Genomic DNA, 25282 nt, shown 5'->3' on the forward strand with positions numbered 1-25282 from the left:
GTCACTGTCCACAATCTTGCTTAGGTTAACATTTGAAATTGGTTTATATTTGGAGAGGAGGGTAGTTCAAAAGCATGCTTTCCATTCATTAATTTAGCAAAAACATGGATTGAACAGTGTCTATGTGCCAGTCACTAAGAAAACAACGTCCTAAAAATCTTATTAAATGAGAAGACAGTACTAAACATTTATGCAAAATACAGGGCTATGGAGAAATGCCCGCTTTGAAAGTCCACAAAAGGTAGTTTCCTTAATGCTACTTTGGGGTTCAGAAGTGGGGAAAACGAATGTATGCCAGAAAGACCTTACAGAGGAGGTACTTCGGGAAGTCAGTGTGGAAATGTATTCCTTCTAATGTTTAATGTATGTTAAAAGGTTAACTTTATTGTTAGTGCTTTAAATTGTTTTAAATCAAATTGTAACTCAGGATAATAAAATTCTCTTTCTAAAAGGAACTTTTGGAATCCTTCTCTGTCTTAGTTACTATCCTGTCTTTTACATTTGAAGAAATCATAGCAACCACATCTGCATCTCTCCCTCTTGTCTAGAAAACAACTACATGAAGTGGAAATTAGTAAGGCCTGCTAATATTTTACTGTTTATTTTAAAGTCACCAAACTCATATTTTTCATTCTAAAAGAAATGCAGCCGGGCGCGGTGGCTCACGCCTGTAATCCTAGCACTTTGGGAGGCCAAGGCGGGCGGATTGCTCAAGGTCAGGAGTTCGAAACCAGCCTGAGCGAGACCCCGTCTCTACCAAAAATAGAAATAAATTAATTGACCAACTAAAAATATATATACAAAAAAAAAATTAGCCGGGCATGGTGGCGCATGCCTGTAGTCCCAGCTACTCGGGAGGCTGAGGCAGTAGGATCGCTGAGCCCCGGAGATTGAGGTTGCTGTGAGCCAGGCTGACGCCACGGCACTCACTCTAGCCTGGGCAACAAAGTGAGACTTTGTCTCAAAAAAAAAAAGAAAGAAAAAAAAAATAAAAGAAATGCAAATGATCTTATTTCTAAAGGAAGATAGAGGGCTCATGTTTTGTTCCTTGCTTATTAGTTATTCCAAACTTTATGTATCACTCAAAAGTTAAGACCCACGACCACCTAGGTATATTGCTGTTCTATAAATAAAAATTTCTGTTGTCCCTGCAAAACTAACCCTAATTTAAACCAAGAATTTGTTCTTTCTTTTAGTGGATTAAAAAAAATACAACTATGAAACATGCATGTTGTAACAAACTATTTCAAGTACTAGAAAAAAAAAATTGATTATCATTTACTTCCCACCTTCTATCTGACCTACTAGAGGCAAATGTAAATTATGATAAAAGATGGAGGTGTGTCCTTCCATACCCTTCATTTTGATCATAAAAAAGATATTATTAATATCTAACTATTAATAGGTAAATACAGTATCTATAAAAAGAAAAACAGATATATATCATACATTCTCAATTGGAGTGATATTGACCCTAAGTTTTGAAAATTGATTCTTAGAGGCTGTTAGGTATCACAATGGTCTGTGATCCTCCAAAGCACTATAGGACATAAACGGATACAGAGTATTGTGGTATTAAAAGTTAATGGAAGGCCGGGCGCTGTGGCTCACGCCTGTAATCCTAGCTCTTGGGAGGCCGAGGCGGGCGGATTGCTCAAGGTCAGGAGTTCAATACCAGCCTGAGCAAGAGCGAGACCCCGTCTCTACTATAAATAGAAAGAAATTAATTGGCCAACTGATATATATATAAAAAATTAGCCGGGCATGGTGGCGCATGCCTGTAGTCCCAGCTACTCGGGAGGCTGAGGCAGGAGGATCGCTTGAGCCCAGGAGTTTGAGGTTGCTGTGAGCTAGGCTGACGCCACGGCACTCACTCTAGCCTGGACAACAAAGTGAGACTCTGTCTCAAAAAAAAAAAAAAAAAAAAAAAAAAAAAGTTAATGGAAGGAAGGTGACTAGGAATAAAAAATATCTAAAAAAGCCCCTTCAGGGGCAATAATAAAAAAAGGTTGAGAGTATATAATATGTTTCAATGTATATACACACACCTTTGTTTACAACATTTTTGTTTCTTTTTAACAAAAACAGGATATATGATACTGCATATTCTGTCTCCTGCTTTTTTCACTTAACATGCTATGTCACATGCAAATCATACAAAGGTAAGGTAGGTAACATAAACAAAAAAACAGCGACTTGGAAAGAGTGTGGAACATGGCAAAATTGAGAGCCCAGGCTACTTTACGAGGAGCATCAGTCCTTTACAGCAGCTCCAGCTGATGGTCGATATGTGGGAATTTGGAGCCAGTGTTATCATATTGTCTGATTTTTCAAGAAATACTGGAAGTCTGGATTTTTATGTGTAGTCTAAATTTTAAATGTTGACACTGAATTCCTCATGAGGGTCAGAATTACGTGGGTCAAGCAAAACATGTCTGCACTAGCACACATCGCAAGACTCCCTTTGGACTACTCCCAGAAGTATAACCCAGGGTTTCTCAAAGAAATGTTGACAGACCAACTGCAACAAAATCTCCTGCCACAGAATTCCCAATTGATGTGCTTGTGCTTCCTGCAATCCAGCTTAAGCCGACCGAATCAGAAACTCCATGGATCTACTCCGGAATCTGATTTTTTTTTTTTTTTTTTTTTTTTGAGACAGAGTCTCAGCCTGTCTCCCATGCTAAAGTACAGTGGTGTCATCATAGCTCACTCTAACCTCAAACTCCTGGGCTCAAAGAATCCTCCTGCCTCAGCCTCCTGAGTAGCTGGCACTACAGACATGGATTTGTTAAATCTATTCCTCTCTTAGTGGGTATTGAAGTTGCTGCCAGATTTTCCCCTCTATACATAATACTTCAATAAATGTCCTTATGCACCCTTGTTTTTATTTTTGTAGGATAGATTTCCCAAATAGGAATTTTGGGGTATAATTTTAGTGTCTAATAGATATAGTACACTTTAAGATCCAGTAGATACTATAAACTTATTTTTAAAAAGTTACAAAAAGTCACATTCCAACGAACAATATATGTGAATGTCCTTATTCTAAGATCCCAATCTCTGCATATTATAAACTTTTTTCAAACTTGATGGACTAAAAGCATTCCTTCTTTTTTAAGTGTACAGTGTAATATCCTGACTTTTAGTGCAGGTAAGAATTTTTTTTTATCACATGTTTATAAGTTGCTTGCATTTCCGCTACTCGAGGGACTTTATAGATATTGACCAGCTGACAATGGCAGTGCTGAGAGGGGGAGAAGGAACATCTACAGAGTGTCAGTTTCCTCCATACATTTACCTTCTTCATAGGTTTCACCCGTCTCCTAAATTTCTGCTTCTCTTCCCACAGAAAGCCCACTAAGTCCACTAATTTTATTTTACCATTCTGTTAGGGCTCTATATTTTCCTTCGGGATTATTTTCACTTGTTCATTTCCTTTGCCAAATTTGCTATTTAATATTCTGTTTTTCTTATCTATTTGATGTAGCTCTGTGCAAATAGGCCTTTAACAATTTGTCTTACATAGTATTTTAATAAAACAGATTATAAAAGTTCCATTTTACTTAATAATCTACTCAATTTTGAGAAAATTTCATTTGATTTTAATCATAGTAACCATTTAAAACAAGAAGTGCCATTTTAGTTTGTTTTCTTTTTTAAACTGCTTTTAGAAATTCACTTTAACTATATGCATTTTCATCATAATACCATAAGTTAACTGCACAAAAGTCACTAATGAATATTATTTTACTTTACTAAATAGAGCAAAGGAACTATAAAGATTTAAATAGTTTTATACACAAGTTAAAAGCTCTCCAAACTCCAAAATGGACCTTTTGGGGTGCGGGGGGTGGACTTTCTCTCAAGAGCTCTTATTTCAAAACCCAAGTGGGATTTCAAAATACAAGTAAATAAATGTCAAAGCCTCTTGGCCTCTGCTCTGCCATTCTATGCCTGAAATCCTGCCAAAATGAAATTTTCCATTCAAATTCAAAGGACTGGCATTTGCTAAACTGATTTTTAAAGACATTCTCAAAAGTAGTGGAAACTTTGTGCAACTTTTTACGTTCTTCTCTTGTAGATAGAACAGCTGTCTCTGCAGATATTTTCCACCAGAGCAACATTTTCTGAAAAATAAATGTTGAGCCCTTCTACTTTCTTCAGCAACTGGTCTATTAGTTTTTCCCAATGCAAAGCACAGAAAATAGTCTCCAAACTAGAAGCTAAGTGTCTCAATGAATATCGAGGCACAGAAAGGACAGAAGAGATACTGTCTTCATTAAGTATCAATGCAGAGAAAGGACAGAAAAGTGAGAGAAAGAAAAGAGGCTGGTTTAATTGTTCACATGTCAGAGGGACACATTTATCTCAAAATTTTATTCTGTTTCAACAAAACTGTAGTGGGACTATACACTTATTCACATGACAACATCATTTTTAATTACTATGAAGATCAAATAGTTGAAAGATAATAAGCTCGTTTAAAGCATTCAAAAAAGGGAAAATATGGATCTCTTGCAGTATGTAGTAGAATCAGAGGCTGACAGGGCCTGGATGCCCTTCCACTTTTGGGAGAGAGAAGGATCGAGGGAGCTGAGGGGGGCCTGCGAAGGAGTCAGAGGACTTTAGAAATGGAAACTAAAATTGTCAGCCAGCGAAAACCTGCAATATTCCTAAAAGACGCTTTTAAAAACCAACAAGACACTGTGGCATAAATCAAAGGTAGAAATGAACATTCCAGAACGTGAGGTTGAGAAAACCGAAATCCATCTGCAATCGAACAGTTTTCACTTCTAAAAACAGTGACTAGACGAGGCAGCAAGCAGAAGCTCCCAGTCCTTCCTTAAGGCTTTCTCCCCACTCTCAATTCTCTCCCTTTCCTTTCGCGAGGCTTTTCTCCTAAGCAGTGTACCCGGGAATGACCCCCCTGAGAGCCTTCCTTTAATTTCGGTCTTAACTTTTTTAAAAAATCTCGTTATTACTCCCAAGCCTAAAGCTCCTTTTCTTCATCTAGCATTTGTTTCAGAGACGGGACAAAGAGGAGGTAGCGAGGCAGAAAAAAGTTTTGCGGTTTGGGAAACTTGGGCCTCTGTTGTGTCATTTCCCCTGCCCCTCCACGCCCCCAACCACGTGACCAAGAAAGGCCGGAATTTTGTGAATGGAGCCGAAAGGTGGTTGCGGGGGCGGGAGGACTCCGCCCCCCTTCCCTAAAGCGGCCAATCTGCTAGCGGAGCGCTGCGGGGTCAGCAATAAACAACAATGGCCTGGGAATTTACGGTTCCTTATTGGCTGTGGGGAGAACCTCGCGGGGACCTAACCCGAAGCCCCGCCCCTCGCGGTTACCCTGGATACCCGTCAGGCTCCCGCGGCAGAGAAGGTCTTTGGAAACTGTTGCTCAGATTACTGGGACTGTGTTATCCCAGCAGTGCAGGGTGGTGGGACACCCTTGTTATTGGCCCTCCGCCTGGTCGCACCCTCAGAAAATACCCAAGAGCCTGTTCACTGTTTCAGCCTCCACAGCGAGGCTGCGTCCGGAACCCCTCCCTGGCCCGGGTTAAAATTCAGTTCCCGCTCAAAATGCGCGTGGGTGCGCGCGTGGTGAACTCTGATTTACTAGAGTCAGGGAATGAACGGTGTGTGTCCTTGCTGTCCACAGTTACCGGTTGTTCCCCCTGTAATAAGTGCAGATTTTCTTTTGTTTTTGACATAGATCTTTCTCCTCCTCTGTGAGGCCCGAGTTGAGAGTGTCGTGCGCTCCACACACTCCATTTCAACGTGTCCCCGTAACGTCGCATTTAAGGAAGGAAACTTTCAAACAGAAATTGGGAACTGCAACACGTGTCCCAACGGGCGGAACAGCTGCCGGAAACGTCCTTTGGTCACTAGCTCTGGTCGCCGACCAGGGATCATAACTGAATTTCAACGCCATTGAGCCCCTGGTCCCGAACCCGCGGCCTCGAGGTTGGGCCGCGGCTTCTTGAGTGACGCTTTATGGCTCCAAGCCCCAGAGGCTGGCCAGGGCAAGTGGCCTCTGAGAGGCAGCCCCTCACGCCTTAAGGCTCTAGTCATTGTTCTTGAAACCTGAGCCCTCTCACCGCTTGTCCCCAGCCCTGGGCTCGGGCTGTTTAAAAGCTGGAGAGGAAGTGAAAGCGTCAAGTACAGTAAGCGACACCCTCCGCCTCTGTGTGTACATAACAAAAGCTCAGGAAATGTGCGGGTCCCTAGGATATCCGAGTCCCGGCGTCCCCTCCCTCTCTCTCCCCACCTCCATCGTGGACTGCAAGAACCTTCTCCCAGGGCACACGTCGGGACGAATTTGCTTGTTATATTATACTTTTTATCTCCTCAGTTGCTCTGTGTTCCTCCCGGTTCTCCCTCCCAAAACGACCTCTCTCCTAAACAAGAAATTGCTCCTTCTAGGTGCTTCACTCAGAGATGACTTATTTTCTTGTCCCAGGGACGATAGGATAGAATTTTAGTTGAGCATGGCTGTTTTTTGTTTTTTTTTTTTAAAGCGCTTTGATAAACCGAACTGTGGTGATGGGTGTTGGAAAAAGGGCAAAGAACTTGGGCCGAAAGCTCGGTGGGACCGGGGAGGAGAGCGAACGAGGGAGCGCGCGAGCAGCGGGGCTCCCGGGCCGCCCAGGTCAGGCGACGCGCGCCGGAGATCTCCTCACCCGGGAGGTGAGGAGGTGCGGGCTTTGCGGGTCGCGCTTCGTCGTCGCTACCTGAACCGCGCAACCGTGCTGGACGCAAGTCAGCCCAATAGTGGACCAAACACACCGGTAATGAGAAGTGGCGAGTCGACACACACGGTTTCAGTATCCCCAGGCGCCGTAACAATAAGCAGAGGGTTAGGGAGGAAGTCGGTTTCCTCCGTGGCGTTTGCGGGCTGCGGACCCCGCGCGCCCGGCGGCCGCGCACCCGCTAGGACACCGGGGGGCTAGGGAGACCCGCGGGCAGGGGCAGAGAGCCGCCTGATTGACAGCCCGAAATCTGATCTTGTGAAAGAGACGCGGAGCCAATGGGAGGCAGCGATCCATCAGTTTGGATTGGAGGCCCCTGGAGGAGAAGTAGAGGAAAAACCACCGAATTGAGCTCTGTCAGAGGCGCTTTCGGCTTCCAAGGGGGAAGTGCTGGGCGATAATTAATGTTTTTATTAAATTTGGAGGGAATTTTTTGCAGCCGTTCGCCTAGCGTGGCCTTCAGGTGGGTCTTTCCAACAACTTTTTATGTCTCTCCAGATAATTGCATGGTTGCGGGTCGCAAAAACTATCCTTATGAAAGAGGTGTCTCCGTCTCTTTAGTCCCGTTAGGTGCAAAGCAAGTCTCGTTGATCGCCATTGCTAGTTTTGCACACGTTTGCGAATCAGAGCTGCCCGGGGTACACCGACCGCGCAGGGAAACACCGAGAGTGTAAATAAATACATCGCCTCTTGTTCGGATTTTTGCTACTACCGAAAATATGTAAATTGTGAACTCTCTTGGCTCTCTTTGGATCCAGGTGAAGGAGGCGGTGTAGGGAGGGTTATTTTTGTGAATGGGACTGTCGGAGGGTAATTAGCTATGCAAATTCAAGAGCTTCATTCATGATTTTTTTTTTTAAGCCTAAAAGCCATCTTGTTCCCCTCTAGGTTGATAGAAGTCCAGATCCCGAGGAAATCTCCAGCTAAATGCTCAAAATATAAAATTCTGAGCTGAGATTTGCGAAGAGCAGCAGAATGGATGGATTTTATGACCAGCAAGTGCCTTACATGGTCACCAATGTGAGTGATCAGTTTGAAAGTTGCTGTTTATAAACTTGACTCCGACGGGGGTGGGGAGAAAGAGAAGGAGAAGGGAGGGGGGTAAGGGGGTTGGGATTGCAGATACTTATCTGCTTTGTTGCCACTGTAGGGCGACTCTGCTTCTAGAAGCCCAATCTTCAAAATGAGCTTACCTTTCAGTGATTTGGATAAGGCATAGTTTTGTTTTTAAGCCCCCTTTTTTTCTGTTTAAAGTGCCCAAGATGAGTGGAAGAGGAGATGGAGGGCAGCAGCAGCTGCTGCACTCAAAGTTTTTGGCTGGGTTTGTCTGCCACATTGAAAAGAATGAAGTTGAGACAAATGCTGACACTTTTTGTTTATATGGGGTGTTTTTGTTTCTTTTTTTTCCCCTCATTTTCTTTTTTCTTTCATTTCTCCACTCTTTTTGCTTATTGGGGGGCTGTCCGAGAGAGAATAAAATTCACTGTATTGTAATCTAACATTGATCAAGCCTTTAAACAACTTTAAGTGTAATTGCTTAATGTTGTTTTGATGCTGAGATAACATGTCTGTATGACTGATAAATAGTAGTGTGTTAGGATCGGCACTGGGAAACAAATCTCCCTGCCTGTTAAATTCTCAGCATAAGCTTTCACTGTCAAATAAATGCAGAAAATGAATATTAGAATTGATACTATGAACTTTTATTTTTCTATTCAGAAAGAGGATCCAGTAGACTTATGTATGCATGTTTTGTATGTGTGTGTGCGTGACATCTGAGGATTACATTCTTTTAAAGGATTTTATCTTTCCCTTTGTAGAGTCAGCGTGGGAGAAATTGTAACGAGAAACCAACAAATGTCAGGAAAAGAAAATTCATTAACAGAGATCTGGCTCATGATTCAGAAGGTGAGGTTTGATTTTGGGCTGAATCCCCACTCTTTACCTACACTCTCCACCCTCATAAAGAACAGGAACACTTCAGTCTTATCTTAAAAATAATAAACTTTTGAAATTACTGAATTTAACTAAGACTTTTACTTGGAGCAATTTACATAATGTGACAGTTTGCACTAGAGAATATTTTATAGCCCTGTCACAAACTAATGAAAGAAGGAAATAGAAAACTTAACAGTGACATCCTTCTTTTAATCATTCTTTTGTGTTTAAATACCCCTGTCCATATGGAATATAAACTAATCTCAGACACTAAGATAACAATTTAAAAATATATAACACAGTGGGACAAATTCATCAGCTATGTACACTGCTTGCGTTTTTCTTTCTACTTTACTTCAAGTTAAACAATATTAATGATTGATTTACCATCCCCTTTACACTAAAACCATATACTATTATCACAATTCTTATGGGTAATTTTGATGACCACTTTGTGAGGTCATAATATCTTGTTTATAGACTTTAAAGTGTTCATTGAATCATATCTAGGGCCTAATTAATAATTATAATGCTATTTGGGAAATTAGGCTGCAGATTCTTTTTATGAACTGTTGATAGGAGGTCAATATATTATAAATTATTTCAGCCATATGGGGGCATTAATAAAAACTTAATATACTTTTAATTATCAAAGTTCAGTTTGCAATTTTAATTAGCTATACTGAATTCTGAAACTTCCTCAAATCTTCATCCTTATTGGACACCTCCCTCTCTCCCCAACAGACAATACACAGTTTGGGACTTGATAATAACCTGGTACCAAGGAATTATCAGTCTTTGACTTTTGTAAACCTACTCATGTAGATATCTTCCTCTAAAAATTTGTATATAAAGTAGTTTCTTTTAGTTTTGACACATTAAACTTGAAAACATAGTACTTTGGAAATTATATCTTGTAGTGTTACATCTTTTACATAAGATCCAGAAGATATCAATAAAATGCTTTTCAGTCTTTCTAATCTCTCCCCTAATACTATTTTAGCAAGAGTAGAATATATTTCAGAAAGGTTTTCCTGAATAGACACACCTTCATCTCAGCCCTTTTGTGAATCCTGGTCTATGTGTGTTGCTTGTTATGCCAGAGCTTATTTATTAAGCCATTTGTTAAAAAGGAGAAAGAAAATATTATTTATTTGACTAAAAGAATTTCTTAAAGTCTTGCTTAATAAGTATCAAAAGGATTATTGAGATTTTAAGTTATGAATCCTATTTTCTTTTTATATTGACTCCCTCTCCTCAATTAAGTTGCTGTTTAATACCAATTTCATGATAAACACTTTCATTTAACGAAGACTAAAGATTTGCAAATCTTATGTTTATGTCTTTGACTTGTTTTTTAGAACTCTTTCAAGATCTAAGTCAATTACAAGAAACATGGCTTGCAGAAGGTAAGGCAAAAATTGCTTTAAAAGAGGGAAAAAGCGACTCCAGAAGGGAAAAAAAAAAAAAATCCTGAACTTGCTGTCTTAATGTTCAGCCCAATTAATTGAGCTCTAAAAGAGCCACCTCATGTGTCATGCATACATTAGAGCCTCTGATGAGTTTGTCTTTGGGGACTCTGGGGCTGTACTACCCAGTGTCATCACAAATTACCAGGAGAAATTGCTTCCAGCTCACAATCACATCTGCTTTTGGCAAGAACTAATGCACCAAGACTTCAAGTTCTAAGCCTCTGTTCAGATTTTAATTGCAATTGATCAGGTTTATATTATTGTACCTCCAGAGACCTCCTAGAGCCAGAACCCGGCTGGCTTGCTGTTTCCTTTAGAGCAGCGCATATCATTATTTGGTGTTCTGGTGGAGGACTTTTCTGATGGCAGAAATTAGTTTCTCTGGGTTCATCAGGACGGGATGCTTCAAGATTTAAGTGCAAGTGTCTTCTTTCCACCTTGCTCACAACACAGAACGTTAGGTGTGTATCCAATACTTAGGAAATCTATGGGTTTAAAATAAATCTTTGGGGGATTTGAGGATTTTTTAAATGTTTTCTATGTGTTACTATTTATGTAATGTTTGTTGAAGTTAACATTTGCTGTTTTATCATTTTTATTAAGATTTATTTAATATAGTAAGAACAAATTTAAAGGCATTACTTTTATTTTTGGTCATTTTTTGGTAAAATTTTCTGGTGTAATCTATTATATCTTTTACTGTGTGCAACTTTATTTGTGGGAATAAAGAGATACTGCTTCAGTAAAGCTTTATACAACTTAAGAAATGCCTAATATTGAGAGACTTTTGTTGGCATCCATAATTTGACATTTTTCTTTTGGATTTGGCAATAAAAATGTGAAATATTAATTTTATGATGTGTTTTGTGGAAAACACGAAGAGAAAATTGTAGATATTTAAGCATTAAGTGTAATTGTGTTATTTGTGTGTTCACATTATATGGGAAACATGCAAGTTTTGGAATAGATTTTTAAGATGGTTAAAAGGAAAGAGGGGTCTCTTTAAAAGGAACCCAGGTGTTGTACCTACTTTGAGGCTGTCCGATGTATTTTATCTGGTGGTCTTGAATGCAGTTGATCAAGTTGATGTTAGCATGTACAATAAATTTCTTTGTTTTGCTGATATTCTAGTTCTCCGAAGAGGTTTTGAAATCTTTATCAATCTTTTAAGTTAAATAGCTTTCCTAAGAGTTCTTTGAAAGGGTAATTGTATTTGCATTTTAATGAAAGGTAGGTATTAGTGCAAGTTTTGGTTATATTTAAAGGTCATTTTGTTTGTCTCTGTAAATGAAACTTATTGCAATAGATTACTTATTATTGCAACATAAGCCATACATTCAAACATAACTTTTTCATGAAAAATTTGCACAGAGGTTCTTGTACTAACTTTTTTTCTATTAGTTTTGCACTGTTGAAGGTTGTGAAGATGTTTCACTTATGGAGAAATTTATTCACTTATCCAAAATAACTTAAAATATTTATTTTAATTGTTCTGGAAGGTTTGTTGGTTCTTAAGATGTTTAAATCTCATTGATTCCAAGTCAGTGCACTTGCTGGCAGATTTTGAATGTGCATAGCAACTCTGTTTCTGGAATTTTAAAATGTGGAATCTGTGACAGACTCTTACCATTTTATAATCAGTTTCAGTATATTTTTTTAAACTTTTGACTTGTTTTGTGTCTTATAGCTCAGATAAGTGATTTGAATAATTTATCCAAGTTTATCTTTTAAAACTCTGCAGAGAATAGTTTCACCAGGGATTATTAACATACCTGGAAATAAAATCTGAAGACTTAGCTTCACATAAAATCAATTTAGAAAATGATAGATGTATTTGGAGAAATGTGGACTTTTACTTAGAAAAGAATTTGTTAGCCTAATTAAGTTCAAGAATTAATTGTAAGTGTTTTGTTGAATACCCAGGTGGGCTATTATTTACAAACTATGGAGAAGATTGCATTTTGGAATAATTTAAACATTTTCAAAATAGTTTACCTTAATTTGTCTAATCATATAAGCAAAAAGTTGTTATTGTGATGTTTAGGAATGTAACAGTGAGAAGAGTATTTTTTTTTACTACTTGTTAATAGACTTTTTTTTTCATCTAGCAATTAAATATAGATATATTATTTTGCACTAACATTTTTATTTGACCTATCCCATGTCTTGAACAATATTAGCTAAGAAGAGATTCCCCAAATTACCCTAGTTTATTTGTAGCTAGATTTGTCCATTTATGTTCTTCTGGATATTCAGAAATTAAAACATTGCCAAATTGGCAGACTGTGAACCATTTACATACTTCTTTTCATAATGCTTCATAGCCAAGAAAGTGACCATGGAATTTTAAGACATTTTGACCCTTTTAAAAAAGATCATTGGCAATTAACCAAGTTTCTCCCATGAGTTAGAATCCCACTGGGAAGTTAAAAAGGTCTAAAAATTTTATTAGACACGAGAGTCAAGTTAGTTATAATGTGTAATGTGATAGTCATGTTTTTTTAAAAAAATTATAAAGGTCCCTAAATACTTGGGAAATAATATATCTTGGCATTTATAATTTGGTTTTTGCTGTAAGAATTTTTATAAATTTGACCTAAAGTGCAACATATGGATTAGTCATGGGTAAATTATTATGGGTTATGAAATGTGTTTTATCTCTAAGGGGAAGTTGGAATAGTTAAGGCAGGACTATTGAAGGGTGGGGATGGAACCAGTATTTTCTATTCACTAACGTGCTCTCTGAAAATACAGTTGCATTCTCCCCAAAACTTGATTTCCATACACGGATGCAGGGTTTGTATAGGTTGTAAAAAATATAACTTTTTATTTATATCACTTTCCAAGTAACACTGCAGTTTAAAGATTTTTAACATCTATACCACAATTTAAAATAATCACCTTTTTCTGAAGAAGATTGAAAAGCTAATGTTTTTAGTGACCACAGTAGCAGTAAAAACAAAATCAGAGATTATGCCTATTTTAAATTTTGTCATAGCTACTTTATGTTATAATTTTATTATGTATAATTCTTTATTGATTCTTTGTCTTTTGAATTAGATTGCTACTGACAGAAAGGCAATTGCAATTATTTGATCCCGTGAAATAATGAGTTTAAATATCAATCTTATCAATATCATGGCAACGTCTTATTCTTAACAACTTAAGAGTCATAGTTACAACGAAACCTCTTGTGTGGGGGGAACAGAAATAGAAAGATATAAAAAAATTGAGTTAAGGAAGCGTTGTATTCTTCTAAACTTGCTTATTAAAGCTTACCTACTAATACAACTTAAAGAGAAATAATAAATTGTAGTATATATCTAATTTAAATACATACCTACTCTTTTGACTGTTATTTTGTTGTCGGTCTAGATGTTCTTTTCAGGTTCTCTTTCATCAGTAATATTAAAGAAAAAAAGTCAACAGTGATTCCCTGTCATCAGTTAAAATGTTTTTCAGTGGTGTTGTAATAAGTTTAATGCTGCTGCCACACTTTGAGTCAAAGTTTTATCTCCAAGAACAACCTTTCCACACCAAAGGTTATTACCTCATGCAAATGAGGTTTTTTTTTTCCCTTTGGTATTATGTGACCTTCAAATAATAGTCAGGTTGACTTAAAAGTAAAGATGTCATTACTTTCTCCTCAATTCACTTCAATGGCTGTTGCTAAATTTATATTAGAAGTTATTTTTTATGATGTTTCTTAAATAATATGTGCTGTTGTTACTATGTAGAATGCCATCCACAATACACAAGAGTCATAATACACTCATTTTCATTTTTTAAAAATTCTACTGTTTCTTTTTTAAATGGAACATAAAATTGGATATGTGCTCATGAATTTTTTTCCCCAATCTAGTTCGGTAAAAAGTAAAGGCTTAAAAAACGACATTCTTTTATGTGGTTTACGTAAGACAGGAATTGAGAATTAAACATTAAATTATAGAAGTCCACACAATTTCTTAGAGTTGAGCAACTGGCATTTCACATGTTGTGGAGTTAGGGGAGGCACCACCCCTCTTTGTTATACCGGGAAATAGTATAAAATATGAAAGAAAGAGTTCTCATTTGAACTTAAAGATAGCAGATAGAGTAAGGGTATTTTATTTCTGAATGTTCATTGGAATTACATAAATGTTTTTTCATCTATGTTGTATTTACAAAACAGAAGATTTTTTTTTAAAAAAGATAAAAAATTTGGATTTGGTGTTGCATAGGGTAGTTTTTCCAGAAGGTCCTAATAAATGAACTATCGCTGAGCTTTTCTATTTCGTTTATAGGAAATGTGTACTTTCTTGCATTTTATAGTATAACTTTAGAGAAAATATTTGGCTGGGAACAACAACTAGTTGGCTCTGACCTTCCCTTAAGTTTTCAAGTCACTGCAGGTCAATTTTCAGTTAGGAATTGAAGTTAATTTGAGACTCAAGACAACTAAAACTTTCCTTTCTTTTAGAGCATATAGAAAGAATGTCTTTATCAGGTATTAAAGGTGTTTTTGTCATGGGGAAATAGTCTCCTTTTTTGTCTGTTTAAATATGTTTATACTTCAGCATTAATTAGTGCTTTTACATTGGTACAATCATTTTAATGTTAAAAGCGGATGTGGTGTAAAACCAGGCTTAGTGGCCTCATGATTATTTTGTTCCATGGCCTGTAGCTTCATTTTAGGATTAAACAAAATACCACTGTGCAAAGGTTCATTTTTCTTGTTGTTTTACTTTTATTTAAAATAAAATTTAAATTTCTTCAGAGAAATTTGTTTCTAACCCTTTGATTCAAAGAGAAATGCTACAAAGTTCAGCAATAATCTACCATATTTTTAGGATTAAAAAAATTTGAATAATCAGCAAGAAAAATAAAGCATTTCTTCAATGATTTTTCTTTTTCCTTCCTTCTCTTTCTCTTTCCTTCCTTCCTTAGGTTTGTACATTCAAGTTTCTGTAATAAGTTACCTTATAAAGTAGGATGGAATGTGTATCTGTATATATATGTGTGTGTATATGTTTAATATATTTAATATATATAAAATTTATCATATTTAAAAATGTTCTTTTAAAAGATCTGAGCTCTGAGACAGAGCAATAAATTGCTGTGTTTATACTGCAAGTTCAAGTTTACTTGCTGTAGCTCTCTGGAAGGGTGTGACATGAAAAGATTGTGGTTGGGCCACATGGCTCATGCTGGACTGTGTTTTTGTGAATGGAGGCAGAACTCCAGTTCTGCCTGCTTGTCTTGAGGAATAGCTGAGGAGATCAGCTGTCTCATTCACGGGCAGAAAGAATGACTCATACATCTTCCGCCTTGTTTGGCTCCAGGTCATTGTTACAGTGGATAGAACTGGTTTTAATTAAATATTAACCCCTTTTCTACTTGACATTTGTTTTATTTGTAATTTTCCCACTTTTTTTCCTAGCTTTAAAATAAAACTCAACAGGCAATTAGTTTGTAAGAAAAAGGAATTTTTGCTTGCCTGCAGCAAACCTTGGAAAATTTTTAAATGCTTACTTTTTAAGTAAGGATTATTATTTTAAGTGAAAGTTAAAAATAGGCGTAAAATAAAGTTGAACTATATTTAACATTGCCCACCCCCAAGGCAATGTTAGTTAAGAATGCATATTAAAATTTAACAAATGAGAAATTGGGGATTCTGTGACATATATAGGTCATGGTTAGTATTTTTATGAATTTCTTTCCCTTAATATGTAGTAAAAAGAGAAAGTAAAAGAACAACTTTGGATGATAATCTAGGTAAAGCAAATAGCTGAGAGTGCAGATACTACTAGCCTTTTAAAGCTGAGATTCTGAGACTTTATGGCAACTTGTCTATTAATGTGCAATGAACTGATAGAGCTGCTCTAGCTATTACCAATAAAATCCACATGCTTAATCTTCTTGAAAGCCTTTTATTGGTCTTTTGGTATACACTTTCTCCCCTTCTCCTTTTTCCCTTTTTCCCTTCCTCTTTAATCATATGGTGTAGGGAAACATTTCCATTCCCCGGAGGTGATAATTTCAAGCACAGTTTATAATAGATAGTAGTGAAAAAAACATTTCTTTTTTAGGCTGACCTCTGTTGTTAATTTGCAGCCTTGGAGTTGGTATGGCTTGCCACAAATTTTCAGGCAGCTGTAGTTTGCTCCTTCACAGAATTCCGCTGAAATCAAGAAAAAACGGAAATGTATGATATGAGTGTGGCAATACTTTGTCATATTTTCCTTGCCTAGATCCAACTTATGTTTTTAGTTAACTGCTTTCCTTTTACTCTAACTTGAAATTAGAGGTATGCTTAAGCCTTTGTCTTTATTTAAGTGGCATGCTGCTTCATTTGGTCTATTCAGCTTCTAAAGATTAGCTTCTGTGAAAATGTGAGTCATATGTTTTTTGTTAAAATTCTATAATATGTTCAGACATAAGTGTGAAGTATTTATTCAGTATGTTAAGGAGTTAGAACAGAAATAGAAATTCTTATTCTAACAAATTTTACAAATTGTTAGTATGCAGCTATTTTCAGTGTATTTGTGAGGTATAACTTCTAGATTCTTCTACTTCTAGTTTTGCTTTTTTTTTTCTCACACGTATTTCAACATACACCATACACCCATCAGTGATTTTTAGGCTGCTCGTACAGTGATATATTATGGAGTTGGGAATTAATCTTAAGATACTATGGAAAAAAAAAATCTGGCCGTTTGCACATTCATACCAGCGTATTCATACCAGCATATTCAATTACAAATATACTTTTGTTACTCACCAGCTATTTTTAACTATTCCTGTAAAGGGATATTACATTTTTATTAGATTCTTGTAAATGTTGGCTTTTTAAAAGCATAGTAATTGCTGTGGTTGATAATTTTGCATCTCAATAGTTATATCTGTTTAGCTGTTGATTTAGAGGGAAAACCAAAACATGTGGAAATGATGGAAAAAATGTGCAGGATTGAATGTTTACTTGCTGTTATTTATTAATATGTATTAAAAACACTTGTGTTTTTTTTTTGGTGTGAAGACTTAAAGTATACTCCTCCACTTATAACTTATGAATCTGTGAGAAAAATTTTACTGCAGAGTCAAAAGATATGTTGTGTTTGTAGGTGAGAGAATTCTAATGTACAAGTTTTAGCTGTTTTTTTTTTCCTTCTCCAACAGAATTCATTAGAAGTAAAGATATTAAACTGGGCATTGTAATGGTTGAAGTACTTTTTTGTATGTGACTTGAAAGAAAAGAGTGGGCGGTGGAGGATTGGAAAGAAGAAATAAGTAACATTTCTTGAGTAGCTGGCATTGTATTTCGACTATTTCATTTAATCCTCACACACACAAAATCTGTATTATTACTATTAAACTGATAAGTAAAATGCAGTTCCAAGAGGTTCAATAACTTACCTAAAATTACACAGCTAGCATGTCATATAACTATGATTTGAAGATTGCTGATTTTTAAGTTGTTACCCACAGCATCAGACATTATTGGAAGATGAAGAGAAAAAAATTCTTCTTCCAGTGTAGGTTGATCACCTAGGCATCAGTTATATCTTGAAAAAGTTCTTAATTTGTTTGATTTCATTTGGTGGCAGGAGATAGAGTGTGTCTTTAAGAAGGTTAAGTATTGGTTAAGGAAAAGTTGTTAAACTGTATATATTTTAATAATAGACAAGATTATCATTGAATAGAATAGTTAATGGTGTTAATATAACATAACTATTATTCAGCCAAATATTTGTTTTTAAAAAATACTATCAGATAAACTGATAAAAAGAAACTTTAATTCTATAGATTTTGTATTCCTTTTTATATAGAATTTTTTTTACATAGAATCTCTTTTTAATTAGTTTTTTTGGTTAACCCATTCAATTACTAACCTTGAAACAATTTCAAGAGACTGTTTATTTTAATAAGCATTTCCCATACAGAATAGGCTCATTTAAAAAAAAATTGACATCAGTTTTAATATGATTTGATTGGATTAAAAAGTTTTAGTAGTATATAATACTAGTAAAGTAATACTAGCTAATCAGTTCATAGCTAGCATTAGGTAGGATGACAATTCATTATATTTTTACCAAATTAAAAGTGACCTAACTTCTATTTTGTGTAGCACATATGTGTGCGTGTGTATAATTGTGTGTGTTTGTAAAAACTCATTTTAGTAATAGTCTGTAAGTTTAGAATAGGTTATTTTAATACAAAAATAATCTGTGATGGAAACGTTTTAGAAGTGAAAAAGTTTCCTTGTGTTTTGATTGCTGCCGAATGTGTTAAGTCTTTGTTATTCAGTATTTTTCCTTTACTAAAAATAGGGAAGACATTTGACATTAGGACTGATGAAATAGTGCTGAATAGTTGCCAGGAAAATATTTTGCATAAAAAGATGGCTTTTTTGTTTATTATTTTTATTATGAATACAATCATTGAAATATATTACTTTTTTACATATGACCCAAATCAAGGACAGTTCTTTCATCTAAAAACTTTGTAGCAGATTGGCCACATGTAGAGCAAACAGTTTTAATTATGGCATAATTTGCATGGGATGGATTATACCAAAAGCAGACATTTCTAAGAAAGCATAGGGATATGTGTGATAACTGCACATCACTTAAAAGAATTGTGTTAATTTAGAGCGACTGCTTAAGGACTGACAGTGGGTGAATTGAAATACCTTTTGCTCCATTCTTACAAAAAAAAAAAAAAAAAAAAAAACCTCTACATGAAATAGAAATCCTATAGCTTTAGTTTTGCTTCTCTTTTATTTCCATCGGGCAGGTGAAATTCAGAGGGACTACACCTGCCGTCGTCATATTTCTGACATATGAGTGTATATATTTTGTAGTTGACATCAATAATCCCTTCTATTTCCCTTCCTAAGTAGTCTTGTCAATACCATTTTAAATAGGAGCTCATTGGTAAATAATCGTAGGTTTGATCTCAGCCTAAAAAGATCTTGACAGATTTTGCTTGACATTCCTCATGCCTTGGCAGTTTCTATCTTAATTTTTTTAAATTTTTTTTTTCTTCTTCAGCTCAGGTACCTGACAATGATGAGCAGTTTGTGCCAGACTATCAGGCTGAAAGTTGTAAGTATAGTATGACTCATCTCTTCTATTTTTCTTTGTCTTTCTTGTTTCCTTCTTTCATTCTTTTTCTTTGATTGGTTTCCACTTCTAGTGTCTGTTCTTGCCTTGTGCCAGCACATTTTTAGCTTACAATCATGAGATGATTTGGTTTGTCAGGTTGTTATACCAGCAGAATCCCTGTATTTTGATCAGAATCCCTGTGTTCTGTATATTTGAGCAGATCTTCACAAGTAGGCAAGGAAGACTCAATTTGATTAAAAGATGGTCCTGTTCTTTGTATTTGGTAAATATTCTTGGAAAGGAAACAGGGTGCGATGATGAATGTGCAAGTGTTTACTTCCAGTTTGCCAATGTGTCTGCAAAGAAAAGTCTGGATGCTGATGGAAGACAGAGTTAAAATCCCTATGAGACTACTTTTTGTGTAATTTGTAAAAGATTCGGGAACAAACATGCATTGGCTTATTGTACGATTTTACATTCATGAACTGTCACCTGCTTTGATTTTAATTTTAGCTTGAAATTTTCTGCTTCCTGGTTGCAATAACACAAATGGAAGTAGCAACTGGCTTCTCTTAAGGTCCCTTCTGTGTTCCCTTGATTGTCAGAGACTGCATGAGGAGTGATTCATGGGATACTCACCCTCCTTTAATCACAGAGTGAGCATTTAGGCTGTACAAACGTCGTTGCCTCAAGTTTACTGCTGATAATTATACTTTGCCATTCTACCAGCTAACTGTAGCTATTGACCTGAGGAGCAAATAGTAAGGAAAAGGTTATAAATGCCATCTTGATTATGAAACTAGCCTAATGCATTTTGTTCTGTTAGCGACATTTAAAGCTTTAACTTGTTTCCTTTTATCAGACCATTGACATTATCAGAGAAAGCAATATCAACAGTAACAAGAGATGCTTAATACCTTACAACTTATCAAACCCATATATGCCCACCTTGATATCATATATCTAATACAAATACCTATATTACTTCAAGTAATAGATGTTTGTAGACAATGTTTTCAACATTTATGTTTCATATCTGAAATTTCCCAGGTGTAGAAAGTTGTGAGAGTTTTCTTCCAGATTCTCTCCCATGTTACATGTTTTAGTTCAGCTTGATTTGTTTTTTTTAAAAAAATTTATCATGGTAAAATATACATAGCATAAAATTTACCATTTTAACCATTTTTAAACATACCATTCAATGACATTGAACACATTCACATATATAACTATTGCCACTATCCATTTCCGGAACATTTTCGTCATCCCAGACTGAAACTCTGTACCTATAGAACAATAACTCCCCATCTGCCCACCTCCAGTCCCTCGTAACTACTGTTTTATCAGCTTTATTTTTGATCTGAGCAGAGAATTTTGTGTGCTGTTTGATGTCTGAGTATAGGTATTTGACATACCCTTTCAAGAAAACCTATTCAGCAGTGATACAGACCTTAATTAGAGACCCTCACAAACACTCCCAGAAGAACAATGGCTAAGGAGGATGTGTAGGCAAGGGCTTCCCTGCCTGATTAAAGTGTGGGAAGAAAATGGTCATATTTCTAACATTTCCCTTCCTGTGGGGCACTTCAATTCTTTCTAAAAGCTGAACCTGTCATCTGAGTGAGAGAATTAGTCTCATTGAGTCATTTTACATCTGAAGAAATTGGTACCTATTCTAATTTTATATCAAATGTCAGGGTAAAATAAACTACCTATAGGTATTTTTGTTTTACTTCTTTTCTTATTTGACTTCCTTTCAGCTTTTCTTATTCTTGAGTATTTTGTTTCTTTGAACTGTCTTCTCGTAGCCACACTAGTGTGATTATTTCCCCCCCTTTTTTTAAACTCCTTTGATCACTCCTTCTCATTTCACTCATCTTCCTTCCCTCCTCTTTGTGTATCTCTTCTTCCCTTAGGGTTCTTTCCCCCAATTTTTCCTCTTATTTTATGTGCTCCATGTCAGCACCTTCTCATAGAATTTTCTGTGTTACTGGAAATGATTTATATCTGTGCCACCCAGTACAGTAGGCTCTAACCACATTGGCCTTGGCATGCATGAAATGGGACCAATAGGACTGAAAAAGTGAATTTTTAACCGCATTTACTTTTGATTATTTTAAATCTAGACATGTGTGACTATTGGCTACTGTGTTGGTCTGCACAGTTTTGAATAGCGATGTCTCCCATGTGTTTACCTCCAGCCTGGGTCTCCCTCCCCTCTGCAGCTGTCTACTGGATGTCCTCACCTGATCCTGATCAATCACTAAAGTCCCTGTGAAAATTAGAAAAAGGCACCACCTCTGGATTCATCCCCTTAACCTTTAGCTGTGCATTGGCATAAAACACCATTTACCCACCAACTCCAACCTTCAATGTGATGCTCCACAGACAATTCACACTCTGCAAGGCCAATGTTGAAATCATTACTTTTCCTAATCAACATTGCTCTTCTACTTCTGTTGCCTTTCTAAGTGAATGACATCACCATCCAAGCTGAAAACCTGTGATTTATCCTCGGCTTCCTCAGTTCATTACCATAGACCTCCAATTGCTAACCAAGTTTTTGATTCTACCTTTCAAAAATATGTTACTTTCATGGCCTCTCCTCCATCCTTATTTCACTGCTTTGGTTCACACCCGCATTCTGCCTTGGCTGAACTTCTGGACCAGCCTTTTGGTTGGTTTTTCTTGTCTTTGCTTTTCCCTCCTCCCAGTTCACTTTTTGCAGCAGCTTAATTAACACACAGCTATCTGGCCTCATTAATTTTCTCCTTAAACTTCCTGCAGGACAAAGTCCTAATTCTTTAGCTGTACAGAAAATTGTTCTAGAACCTGGGCCTTGACTACCTTTTCAGTAACTCTTGCTACTTTTCCCCTTCTCTGCACTTTTTTTCAATTCTCTAAACAGATTGAGCCGTTTTAAGCTTTTTTGCCCAATCACATGTTCATTTTGCTTTAACAGTTTCACTGTTGCTTTGCAGTTTGTTGAACCTCCTATTTCAGACTCAGCTTAGACTTCACCTCACTGAAGTCTTTTTTGGCCTTTCTTTGCCACTTTATTCTACAGTTAGCTGGATTCTGCAACATCTTGTATGTTGTATTTATTATATTATAGTATTTTAGATACATATGTGTGTTCAATAAAATTGTGAACTTCTTGAGGGTTCATGAAGCATGTCACATTCGGCATGCTTTGCATATTATATTCCTAGAAGCATAATAGGTAAAATTGTCATCCTGTTCATGATCATCTTCTTAGCAGTTATTTCCTCCTAAGCATCTTCAAAGTCCTAATTTCCTTCATATGATCATGCCTTAAAAAACATATCTATTCTCATTCTGGGTAAACTTTCTGAAACCATGAAAGTTTAGCCAAATGTTTTGAGAATGGTGAAGTTTTACTTCAGTTGGTGAATATTTACAGCGTAACCATTATGACTTTGAGGGTTGCAAATAAAACACCTAATTATAAAAGAAACCTATAGATCAAGGTAAAAATAAGTCTGAAAAAATATAATAAATAGAAAGTGGAGGTGTATTTTATTTCAAGTTTTCACATATGTGAAAGACTGCTATTCATATCATAGTGACCTGCTAATTTCAGTTTTCACTAAAGAGGGAAGATGAGGGAAATGATTTAAAAAGAAGAATAGGGGATTTGGATTAGATTGTAAGGGGGATGTCTGGATGGAGGTTATCAAATATTGAAATTGAGAGGTTGTATGCTCTCCAAAATGCCTTTTACAAATGTTTGATTCTTGTCTGTTTGGGGATGCTTTGTCGGGGCGGAGGGATCCTATCTCTAGAAATAGAAACTCCATCCTTCCTGTGTGGCTCGTCTATAAATTCTATAGGGCTATTTTTTCAACAAGAATAATCAGATTTCCTTACATACCCCAATGAAATAAGATGCTTCTGCTTTTGCTTTTATTGCTTTAGTCTTTTGTTAAATAAAGTTTAGGAGAATGAACAGCAAAATTCTGCTCAACACTGGATTATAGAACATATATTTGACTGGAGCATGTTGAAATATATGTAGGAGAATAGAGAAGGCAGCATCCAAAAATTGTAAAAATGAGGCTAAACCATAGCACTTGGGAACTTTGTAAAAATATTCCTGAGTATTCTTTATTTTTATTTACGAAATATTTCAATTAGAAATCTGGAATCCAATGTCGTTACACTATAGCTTGCTAAACTTTGAAGAATGCTAAACGTTGAAGCAAGTATAGACATTAAAATCAAATGAAAACAAACAACTTCCTACCAGTCCGTGCCAGGAAATGAATGAGGCTAAAAGAAACAATTACATGATTCTAACAAATTGTTTGTTTCTTAGCAATAAATCTTTTCATAACTGACACTCTGTTGGAAAAAATAGGATTACTTTAGGATACACTATAGTCCAGAAGAAGTAGAAGTATATCTTGTTAGAAAAGGGAAATTAAAGAGTATTTCAAACTTAGATGAGTCTTATCTTTTTGAAGTAGATGCATATTTGTATATAAACTGTATTTTTGTAAATGATGTATTTTAAGTTCAATTACATCAATAATACTTTAAATAATATTACATCAATAATATTTTAAATCATATACTTTAAATTTAGTTGTATCATTAAATCTTTTTAAATCCACCACCTTTCATTTTGTTCTTCATAACAACTAAGTGTTATTTTTGTAACTATTTGTTTCCATTGGTTACATTAGTTCATTTTAGTCTTTTCTCTCTAGTGATTCACATGATAGATGATGCATGATAGATGATGTTCACATTTGCATTTCATATTCTCCCTAGGACACTCCTAGGGACATAGACAGGATTATGCAAAATTCCCAGCAGTATCCTTGTGACTACTCCTTTCTCTTATGCCCAAAAAGACACACTGGAATGCAATTCAATTAGAATGATGTTATTAAAGGAATAATAACCTTGACTTTTCCCTAGTATGTATGAAAGTAAATCTTTTGCAAACTTCTATATTTTATCTGATATTTACCATATGATACTAGGATACCATCTGAAAATAATCACAATTAACCACTGTGTGGGACTCAACTGTTTAAACCCACTATTAAAAGTATGGCACTTTATGTTAGCATGTACTTGTCCAGGATTGGAAAGTTCCATTTATAACATGTTTTCTTAATTATCTGCCTTCCTACTAAGCTACCTTCCTGCATTTTGTTTCTTTCTACACATCCAGTGAGTACTTTATAAAAGTTTATTTTTTATAATGAATTTTGAAATCTTTCTAGCCTGATTAAAGTTTTGGATAGAATTGGTCAAGAAGGCTATCTTCATTCATTTATTCCTCTGTTTTTACCAGAAAACATATACTCAAAGAAGAATTGTATTTCTGGGATTTAAGAACATAAGTTTGTTTCTTTGTTTTCATTTTAAAAAAATTTTTAAAGCATATTTAAACACATGACCAAAGTCAGACTCAAACTATCCATTTCGAGGATAGTCTCATGCCTTTCCACTTGAGGTAGGGTGCCTGAGATCTAAGCCACAGCTAACTGCACTTCTCACAGCCCTCTCTGGAGGAACCAATTTTCCTCCCTTTTAGTTGTCCTATGTACTAAATAATATGCTTGATACTGGAACTGCTTGTTTTCTCAGTTTTAGATTTTACCTGTTGCCCTGTGAAGATAGGTAAACATTTTAGTTAGTTTTCAATTATATTAGTGCCAGTAATCAGCTGTGTAATTCTACTTGAGTCCAGTAATCTTATTTAGACATGGATATGAATAAGAATCATTTGGGAAGCTTGTTCAAAGCGGCTTCGTATTTCCTGTCTTGTGAGAGTTTGACATTTTAGATCTAGAATTGGGCTCTCAAATCTCTAAGGAGCTATTAGATGATTCTGATGCATGCTTTCCACAGAACACAAGGTTACACATTTTGCTTATCCTATCATTTACTTACTTGTAAAATAAAGACAGCAGTATTGGTCTTTTGCAATTAACTTGAAAGATGGACCCTGCTATTTTTACACATATTCATTATATAATAGAGGTGATCAGTTTCTGAAAAA

The 25282-nt window shown here is 36.0% G+C and overlaps 1 protein-coding gene across 5 annotated transcripts in view; it reads left to right on the forward strand.

Moving 5' to 3' along the window:
- The first annotated feature begins 5356 nt into the window (after positions 1-5356).
- Positions 5357-25282, forward strand: part of ETV1 (ETS variant transcription factor 1) — an 89083-nt gene continuing 69157 nt past the window's right edge. The window contains exons 1-6 of one of the 5 annotated variants that reach the window (XM_076006402.1): positions 6823-7212; positions 7311-7507; positions 7638-7769; positions 8570-8657; positions 10049-10096; positions 19189-19242. In XM_076006402.1, the coding sequence (XP_075862517.1) occupies positions 7725-7769; positions 8570-8657; positions 10049-10096; positions 19189-19242 (235 nt within the window). In that variant the 5' untranslated portion in view covers positions 6823-7212; positions 7311-7507; positions 7638-7724. The other 4 variants (XM_076006404.1, XM_076006403.1, XM_076006401.1 and 1 more) reach the window with 4 other exon arrangements.

Source organism: Microcebus murinus, chromosome 9 (genome assembly GCF_040939455.1).
Source record: "Microcebus murinus isolate Inina chromosome 9, M.murinus_Inina_mat1.0, whole genome shotgun sequence".
NCBI lineage: Eukaryota > Metazoa > Chordata > Mammalia > Primates > Cheirogaleidae > Microcebus > Microcebus murinus.